This window comes from Alosa alosa, chromosome 15 (assembly GCF_017589495.1).
Source record: "Alosa alosa isolate M-15738 ecotype Scorff River chromosome 15, AALO_Geno_1.1, whole genome shotgun sequence".
NCBI lineage: Eukaryota > Metazoa > Chordata > Actinopteri > Clupeiformes > Clupeidae > Alosa > Alosa alosa.
This window is the reverse complement of record NC_063203.1, coordinates 18,884,945-18,895,661: the sequence shown is the minus strand read 5'-3', so window position 1 is coordinate 18,895,661 and position 10,717 is coordinate 18,884,945. Positions and strand designations below refer to the sequence as shown.

General features: G+C 37.0%; 1 protein-coding gene across 1 annotated transcript; it reads left to right on the top strand.

Moving 5' to 3' along the window:
• The first annotated feature begins 8,883 nt into the window (after positions 1 to 8,883).
• On the top strand, positions 8,884 to 10,215 carry LOC125308147 (olfactory receptor 52B2-like). Its single transcript, XM_048264445.1, has one exon. It carries the CDS (start codon positions 8,884 to 8,886, stop codon positions 9,808 to 9,810), a length of 927 nt encoding a protein of 308 aa, XP_048120402.1. The 3' UTR covers positions 9,811 to 10,215.
• The last annotated feature ends 502 nt before the right edge of the window (positions 10,216 to 10,717 follow it).

The window sequence follows — 10,717 nt, the reverse complement described above, 5'->3', positions numbered from 1 at the left end:
TTTTACAACCCATAACGGAGGTAAATCTTTCATGCAACATGTGGCATGCAGTGTGAAAACCACTGACTAATGCAGCCACTAGAGATTAAGCCCTCATTTGGCTCTTAATATTTTATCACCAACAATGTCCACACATTAATTAAATTAATGGCATTTCCTGTTGAGCAGCTATTTCCCTTTGGACTCTTTCTATTGTGACCAAGAGCAGGACTGCCTTTTTCTCTACTGAAACGGCCTCAATAGGACAAAGTGATGATTAGGGGGACAGATTGAATGAGCCAGGTGGGGAATTTAGCCAGGACACCGGGGAACCAACTACTCTTTGCATAAGTGCCATGGGATCTTTAATGACCACAGTGAGTCAGGACCTTGGTTTAACGTCTCATCCGAAGCATGGACATTCATAACACAAAGACTCAAACCAAGAAAAGCTAGATGAAGTGCTTTTAAACTATGTTAGCCGATAATTGCTGTGTTGAACGGTTCGCGAGAAAAAATATAATTCAATTTAATCATACATTCTACTGAAGGTTTTGCGTCCATTCATCTCGGTGGAATACTTAACGAACCCTTCTTTTAACACATGACAAATCACATATCAGAATAAACAGCAGACCTTACCGAACACAAAGGTGTAAAGCAGTCCCCTGTATAGTTAGCCGTTCCAGAGTAATCCAGTTTTGAATTTGCAGTAAATTTCAACATGCATGGATGTCTCCAAATTTGGGCTTTAAGTTTTACAATGTGTTTAAATTGTTCCACATGATTTCATAACGGGCCAAATACAAAATAAATGTTACAAATATCGCCTAGATATTGGTAAATCAGAGGACAGCTGACTAAGTGTTTGTGAAAGTAGCCTTAATGATCACAAAATGCTAAGCATGCATCTTGGCTATTTGAGTTTCTTAAAGCTGAGCTGTGCTTAAATTTAAATTGTTCAATACATGATTTCATAGCAGGCCAAATATAAAATACATTTTATATATAGCCTAGATATCTGTTTTTATTAGATGATCAGATGATTTACAGTTATATGTAATATGTCATGTTTCATGTTTTTGTAATGTTTCATACAGTGATGCATGCAGGTCTACTGCAGTGAATAGGCTAAATACAACTTTGATCATTTTTATAACCTACTACTGTATAGTTAACTTTGGCCTTGGTGCCCTGACATGTGGCCTTTGTGCCCCCCACCAAATATGCCCAACTGAAGGCCAAGTGGCCTTGCCCCCAGAATGGTGAAATTCCAAGTCTGTACAGCGCCCTCCACATGTATTAGTTACCCTCGTAAAGTTCAGTAAAAAGAAGTATAACAAATCATTTTTTGGTCTCATAGTTTTGTCCCCAAATGGAAACAATGAAGAAAAAATAAACCCTGTGTTCCAACAATTGTATGTCCAGATCAACAAAATGAATTTTGTACCTAGACATTCACCCCACTTGAATACCGGTGTTTCCCCTTTTATTGCTTTTTATAAATGGAATCTTGATTGATTTAATTTGGCCTTTTTAACAATAATATACATAAAAAAAAACCTCTTTAATGTCAAAGTAAAAGCAAATTTATACAAAGTAATGTTAATTAATTAAAAATATAGATTGCAAAATAAGTGATTCTATAAATATTAATTAAATTGATCAAGATTCCATTTATAAAAGCAGTAAAAAAGGAAATATCCAAGGGGGGTTAAATACTTTTTATAGGCACTGTAGGTTTTGAATCATTAACCTGGACCCAGCCATGACCCACTTTTACTGTCTTAGAAGTCACTCAAATTAGTAGTTGTGGGGTTCTTTCAGTCATGCTTCTAAAGCCTGGATGAACCCACACAAACCTGAAATCACTGAAGCTGATTTCTGAATCACCAAAAACAAATGAACCAATCATAACTGCTGATGCGGGTTTTATATGATGACAGACAAGGGAGTATAGTTAGAAATGTTCAACACAATCAATGGCTGCACTGATAGCATTAGTATTTTAATTGGAATTGAGTAAACAGCTGCATTTGTTCAGAGAAAATATGTGTTTGCTGTACTTGCAGAACGTTTTGGTAAGAATCCAGTGTATCAATTCCAGTTTAATTTCACTGTTGGTTACACCGCTTCGAAATCGGAAGTGAATGAAAGGTCATCAAACCCATTCTCAATCTGAACTGAGATTTGAGAAGCGGTCTGATGCTAGACAGGCTAGTGAACGACTATAAAGTGCTACCAGAGGGAGGACAAGTGATGGCAAGGACGGGTTAAAGCATACATTTCTTCTTCTACAAGACTTGCATGTGTTGCAGTTTTGTACTACTACTGTACTACTGTATTTACTAGTCAAATAGATTATCCTTTATAACTCTGCTTTTATCCAGGATCTGCCATATACCAGTCTGATATGAATTGCCCCAGCCACTGCCCTCCCTTTGTGGAGGGGCTGCCCATTGCCTTGACCCAGCCCAGCATGGGGTAGTGGGAAAAGCACTGAGATGGTTAATTAGAGTTGTTGGTTAATGATAGAATCTTAATCTTAACCAGACTATATTTTCTTCACTGCAATGTTTGTCAGCTGAGTAGTGTTTAGCTAATGTTTATGCAACCTCTAAGCTTCAACCTTTTTAAGTTTCATCATGGCCTAGCCTTTTATGCCTTCTCTTCTGGCCTCAGAAAACAACTTATGATTTAGTGAACATTACTGTATGAAGAATCTCATTGCTAGGCCAGCTGCAACAAACCGATTTGGATCCTCTCTCACATTTGATTTCCAAGGGGCATTATATTACCAGCTGTAAAAAAATAAAATAAAATTGGTGCATTACAATCTTACCAAATCCTTTAAGAAGTACATTGAGGCATAAGAGCCCTTTCGTATTGTCTGTTACGTTGAGGTCATCTATGCTTAAACCTTGTCATCGGTCAAAGGGAAAGCATAGCTCCAGTCACTTTAGCTTTAGATCATTTTAGAGCCAGCAGCTAAACCATATTCCAAGCCAATATAGCCTATTCTCAAAATATCAGTTTTACACAAACTCTTGCACTGGCCTTTAGGCTACTGTTGCTAGCCTATACACTCTTCTTCCTGATGCTCTTGATTTTGATTGTTATGGCCTGTGTATTGGCATAGGCATACTTGTTTTTGAGGTGCTCTTAATTGACAGCTGTCAGAAACCCTAGCATCAAATTCATCAAATTAACTTGTATTGTTCTAAATAAAACTAGAAAACTATCTGATTTAACCTACGTTGTGTTAGAATACCTGTTCCATTCTACATGCAGCTGAGAAATAAAATAGTCACCAGACTAGAAGATAAATAAAACAACTTAAAATGGTTAACATCATCAGTTAGTCTTTAGCAAGCTGTCAACTGTGTAAGCTACACAACAAAAATATTTTTTTTTTTTGTTATTTGTTATAAAATATTGTTTATTTTGTTCAAGATAAAATGTAAAATTAAACATTGTTTATTATGTGCATGATGAAACTGATGACCAATGTGGAATTATATCTTGGGGGAACTTTTAGATCTGTTGTCTCTACCATTTGTTTGTTGTGAAAGAAAGTTTTGATGGTCGTCATAATAGAGGGAGCATCAGACATTGTCATCATCATTCAAAAAAGGAAACAAAACATGTTAGAGATTAATCAAGAGGGCTAATTAGTCATATGGTTCCCTATGCTCATAAACCCTCAGGAGAATAATAAACTAGCTCTGGTAACAAAAAACAAATTATTCCCTAAGCTCAAATACCCTCATTTATAATACAAATAAATCTTGTTTTATTTATTCTTGCTCCAACTTTTTTAAATCAATGTAATGTAATGACAGGTCCAGCACTTAAAATCTATTATATCATGTAACTGTAAAATGTGCCAATTCAAATAAATCCCAAGACTGACCATGATCTTCCACCAATATCTGCACTAAAATTCTACAGCTTGGAATACAAATATGAATTGGAATACTTGATAAAGAGCGTAATTTAGAGCCGTGACAGTTGTGTCATTTGGGTCTACAACCCATAACATAGGTCAATCTATGAAGCAACATGTGACATGCAGTGTGAAAGCCACTGACTAATGCAGTCACTAGAGATTTGGCCCTTGATATTTCAATGTCCACACATTGATTAAATTAGTTCCATTCCTGAAGGGCAGTTATTTCCCTTTGGACTCATTCTGTTGTGACCAACATCAGGACTGCCTTTTCCCCTTACTGAAACGGCCTCAATAGGAGACTCGCACCAAGAAAACATATGAATAAGGAAAGAAAAAGATCATTGACCTGCTGGATGGCCCAGACAGATTTTGATTTAAAGTGTACAGTACAAGTATTTCATAGAATTCATGAAACCATGCACTCTTTTGAGGTTCCCAGGGCCTCTGCAATAAAAAAAAAAGGCCCTCATCACAGACCCTCCACCACTTATTATATTGAGTGTTTGTTGCCAAAAATATATATCTTCATTTCATCTGACCATAGGTAGAACATGATACAAGGGAATGTCCCAGAAGCCTTTAGCAACTCCAGCCATTTACATTTGTAATTAAATGACAGGAAAGGCTTTTTCCCTGCAATTGCCTTTACATTTTTGCATGGAGATCACTTTCCCTTTATTTGAATTGTCTACTCTCTTCTCTTTCCTATTGAAGAATGACAAGCCTCTGTGTCACATCATTATCACCTTAGTGAAACAGGAAGTCATGGATTCATTTGAAGACGTTGAATGAAGTTCCATTTTCTAGGGATGTCAATGATTGTGGCACATGCTTTTCCTTTCCAGGTGATTTTCCTCAATTCAATATCTAAGTCAATGTTTTACAGTAAGCAAGAACAGGGCCCAGGCCCAGAAACCAGTAGTTTCATTCTGCACACTTCTACAGACAAGCAAGATCTGTGAAATTTATATATTTACTTTGGCTACAAGAACTAACTTTTAATCCATGGCACAATATTAGAACCACATCTGTTGAAATAGTTGAATTGTACCATGACCTATCAATGGCCTTTTACATGTTGTATGGTTGATATTTTCTAGACTAACCGAAGTCATACCGAAACAAAATTGTGTCATACAATGCTAATGATATGTGCAGAAGTAAATTTTATGGCTAAATAAGTTTCCTCTTGAAAATACAATAAATTTGTTTTTATCACTGAAACTGACATCTCTTGTTATTTGAACTGCAAGTTCACGAAAGATAACAATAATGTTTATTTTTCTTTATCATTTTATTTATTCTCCAAACCACTAGTTTAGTAAAAATTTATTTTAATAATATTTTAAAAGTTTATTTTATTTCATGAAATTCTCAAAGAATAATTCATTGGATCAACTAATCATTAACGTGTTAGTGTTTAATGGTCTAACACAATACCCCAGAACCTCATTCCCAACAGAATTCTGTTGCAAGCCTCATTAGCGACAAAGTTGCAACAGTTATCAGGAGGCTATTCCATTCTCGGAGGACTAATTATCAAATGTCACAGTTAATAGCTCATCATTAGAATGGTCACCCAAAGGATTCATTGCCTAAAATATTTCAGGGTTTAGCTGATGCAATAGTATTACTAAGGATTTTCATACGGCATGTATTTCAGTGACATGTGTTTTGAAAAGTGTTTGTTGGAAAAAAAGATTACTGGAAAAATATACGGATGTCACATCTTTATTGACAGACAGCATTCTTTCCATAATAACATACCAGTTTGGAATCAGAATGTAACCTTTAACAATCAATAATGTTCATGCATATACCAATACTACTATTACTAATAATTTCTATGCACATTAAGCTTACACTTGTGATCATCAATTTATCCATTATTTATCTATCCATTATTTATTAACCATTAACCATCCATAATTTATCTATCCATTATTTATTTTGGGATTATTCTTAACTCATGTGATTTAATTAGAGCCAAAGAAAGCGCTTATTTCACTGACCTATACACCTATGTCTAAAATTATTTTTGGTGACTTTCATGTAGTAATGTTGTACTTCACCAATTGGCCCTACCATTTCATGTAGGTCTCATGGCAGAGGTTGTATTACACAAAGCACCAATTAACAGTAAGCTGGTAATGCGACTGCATTGAGGACTGTGCAGGGCCTGCAAGCACTTCCAAGAGGGTTGCAACTAGACTCAAATGGGGGCACAGCTGACACGTTCCAGTCGCTGAGTATATGCTCTATATATTAGTTTACATGACAGTCAAAGGGAACGACCACAATAATGTGTAGAAGCGCATTCTCAATAATAATGACTTACTTTCTGATTGAATCTCAGCCCCTCACAATCAGAATACAAAGTGGCCCCAAAAATAATGTTGAAACATGACTAGGATTTCACTGCATCAAGCATCTGTGAATGTCACTGACCTAATAAATAACACAATATAATAAGGCAGTTATAGCCTACGTGTTTGTATTAAATGATGACAACATATCATAGTACTTAAATTATGTTGACAACATATCATAGTACTTAAAGGAAAATTCCGGTATTTAGCACTTTGAGTCCCTTTTCTGGTTTGTTTTGGATGAACTAGAGTGGTGGACATCGAAATTTTGACGATTGGTCCTGTCTCGACTTTTCTGACTCGTTTTGAATCGCCTTTGAGTAGTCAGAGTGGCTGCCTACAGGCATGCTCAAACATGTCCTAAAACAACCCTTAAAGAAAAATTGCGGTTTTTAGCACTTTAAGGCCCTTTTCTGGTTTGTTTTGGATGAACTAGAGTGGTGGACACCGACATTTTGACGATTGGTCCTGTCTCGACTTTTCTGACTCGTTTTGAATCGCCTTTGACTTCTCAGGGTGGCTGGCAATGGGCATACTGTAGTAGGCTACTCAAACATGTCCTAAAACAACCCTTAACGTTCGTTTTCAAAACTGTGCAACTCACCGAGTGGTTAGTGGTGTTCGTTGATGTTCCAAAACAAGTAGCGTAGCCATGGGCGGACTGGCCATCTGGCATACCGGGCATTTTCCCGGTGGGCCGACGCACCTTTTGGGCTGATAGAATAGGCTATATAATTATTTTGCCCAACGATCGGCCCACAGGAAGGACAATCAGCGGCCCATTGGTTACATTTTCATATTGACACTGGAGTGATCCAATAACAGCTCACGTCAGGCCCCACCCCTCCAATTTTGGCTCAGAGACAGGATTCTGTGAGCGCATCAAAAGTTAATCGAAGTTGCCTACACGAAATTGCGGCGGTTGCCGGTAGGCCTAGTGACAATTGTGCAAAATTAACACCAATGTAGAAGCTTCAAAATACAATATTGCAAGTAGGCTAGCATATGTCAGCAACATGTTGAAGTTCGTTGAGTTTGAACGAGGATGTAAGCAAGCATACAGCAGAGGGACATAATGTCAGCAACATGTTGAAGTTCGTTGAGTTTGAACGAGGATGTAAGCAAGCTTACAGAACAGAGACAGTGCAGGTGGTGGAGAGTGTGAGCGAGCCTAGTTGAGGCTACATGATAAGAACTCAGTGGTGGAGCAGGTAGGCTATGTATGCCATGCTGACGCCTGGCGATGATGATTATGATGACTTATTAATTGCGATAATGTAATAATATGGTAATGATAACATAGTAAGGTCGTGCTGTGATTATAATAACAATAGCGCAACTTAAATTTTCTAAATTAATGATTTGCAAACCTGGACAGCAAAAGAGTGTCAAATCGACGTTTATTTTGTGTTGTTTCAGTTGTCCTACAGTGATAACTGGTATAAATTACATTAATGTCTATGACAATCTGGGTAATTTAACTCTTTACACATAGGCTTCAGTAATTTTTTGGTGCTGCTGTAAATTGAGCATTGTATAGTTTAAATGTAGCCTATTGGATAATTTGAAATGATACTTTGAATTCAAGCAGAAACTCTTTAATAATTGCTTGTATAGACTACTTGAATATGGAGATCATGTGCTCCATGGCTACCTCTGATCAGTCAGAGTGATAGCCAATGAGGCCTACATCACTTTCAGTGCTCCATGACAGTGTATTTAAGGGTAATGCAAAGATTTTGTATTTAATTAGGCGTGCCCGAGTGATTTGAGGGCCGCTTGGGCCAAATATGCCAGGGCCGATTTTTGGTCCCAGTCCACCCCTGAGCGTAGCGAAATACAGTTTCTGTCGTGTTTTATTTGGCATTTTGTAAAATCCCATTGATTTCTGTTGGAAGACTCATTGCACGTTGATAGCTGCGCCACTGTCTATGCTTCAGGTTCAAATATTGAGCGGTTGTGAATAGTTCCACAATAGCAAATAAGACGGCTGGAAATCATCCATTGCGCCGATATATTTCCCATTGCCAGCCACCCTGAGAAGTCAAAGGCGATTCAAAACGAGTCAGAAAAGTCGAGACAGGACCAATCGTCAAAATTTCGGTGTCCACCACTCTAGTTCATCCAAAACAAACCAGAAAAGGGCCTTAAAGTGCTAAAAACCGGAATTTTCCTTTAACATTCGTTTTCAAAACTGTGCAACTCACCGAGTGGTTAGTGGTTACTTAAAATATTGCACAACAATGCACAAGAGATGAAGTAACAGGAAAGTGAATGTTTACCTGTAAATATCTACTGTATTCTTTGGTGCCCAATCCGGTATATAGCACATATACAGTGGCCTGCTATTGGAGGATATGACTGCAATTGGGTGTCTCCTTTTGTCAAGACATCTAACCATGAGTAGATAAATACTCCCTATGTTTTGTTACCTACTTTATTAGGGTACCGCAACGCCTTACAAATTTCCATCAAACTGGACTCACATTTTATATGTTTTTAGACAATTCATGTATTTAGCTTTCTTTTAAATGGCACAATATGTGTTCACTGTCTTAGAAATCTAACATCGAAACAGCTGTTATGGAAAATGTTAGCATTACCTTTGAACTTAGCCTGGATCCCTTTTTTATTCCAGATGGGGCAAGGTATCCCATATTTTTCTTTGGGCTAGTGATATACCTGTTTTGTATATCTTGCAACCTGACTCTGCTTGGACTCATTATAGCGAGGAGAAACCTTCACAAGCCAATGTATTTCATTTTGTTCAGTCTACCATTTAATGACCTTGTAGGGATCACTGCAATGCTACCCAAAGTCCTGTCGGATATCTTAACAGATAGACATACAGTTTATTATCCTCTGTGTGTTCTTCAAGGCTTTTTACTTCACATGTATGGTGGCGGAGTTCTTTTCATCTTAGCAGCAATGGCCTTTGATCGATATATTGCGATTTGTTCTCCATTACGGTACAATTCACTCATGACACCCAGAGTGGTGGTAGCAATTATTGCAATTGTTTGGGCTCTGGATTTTGTTTTCATATTTACAATATTTGTACTCCAGGCCAGGCTACCTCGATGCAAATCTAAACTGATGAACGTGTTCTGTGACAATCCCTCACTTCTCAAGATGACATGTGGTAATACTTTTATTAACAACATTACTGGCTTGTTTAACACTGCTCTCATGCAAATAATAAGTATATCTGTCCAAGTGGTCTCCTATGTCAAGATATTGATTGCTTGTCTGGTTACAAGGCAAAATGAAGCAAGAAGCAAGGCTATCAACACCTGTGTGGCACAACTGGTTATATTCTTCACTTTTGAACTCACAAGTACTTTTACAATTTTATCACATAGGTTTCAAAATGTTTCACCTGATTTACAGAAGATTATGGGTATGCTGATTTTTCTTGTTCCTCCTATTCTGAACCCTATCGTGTATGGACTGAACTCATATGAAATTCGACGTACCCTCTTTGGTAGTCACACAAAAGTGTCTATATAAAACTGTAGCCCATTCTGCAATCTTTTTTATGTATATAGTATACTCCTGTCTCTAGTGCAGTGACTGTTGTACAAATCTATACGGGTTCTTTCAAAATAAAATAATGACCATATGTTTCATAAGATGACCTGAACTGTACTGGGAGAACACAAACCTTGGCCTCTTTAGTCCATGCATCAGCCCTCTACCAAGTTCCATAAAAATCATAGGCCTGGTCATTTCTGGATAACCTTACTATCAAACAAAGAAACAGAATTTAAAGCATAGCATCCTTCATGGCAGTAATATTGCACATCCACTGATCTAGATTTCTCTCATTTGTAGTGTGATGTTAGTGAAAAGTACCCTACTATATGTGACATTATTGTTAATAATGTTTTATACTAATACTAATCTGAATGTTTTCTTTCCTGACCAGAAATCTGTTTGAAGAGTGTGTTTTTATATCTACATCTTTTCTTTTTTTTAGTAGGATGAATGTTATACCTTTGGAAAGAATGTCATGTAATGTTTAACAGATTGCATATATGACACTTGGAGGTGACTGTGTACTGTAGGTATGAGGACTTTGGTTGCTTGTACAGTAGTACATTGCTAAATAAAGCTGTTAGGTGTGGAGTTTTTGAACTGAGATTGTTCAGTCTGCAAATTTGGTTGAACTAAAGCAAGAGTAATGTCATAAATCCATATAAAATTGAGCACACCATTTAGTAAAATGAGCACACCATTTAGTAAAATGAGCACACCATTTAGTAAAATGAGCACACCATTTAGTAAAATGAGCACACCATTTAGTAAAATGAGCACACCATTTAGTAAAATGAGCACACCATTTAGTAAAATGAGCACACCATTTAGTAAAATGAGCACACCATTTAGTAAAATGAGCACACCATTTAGTAAAATG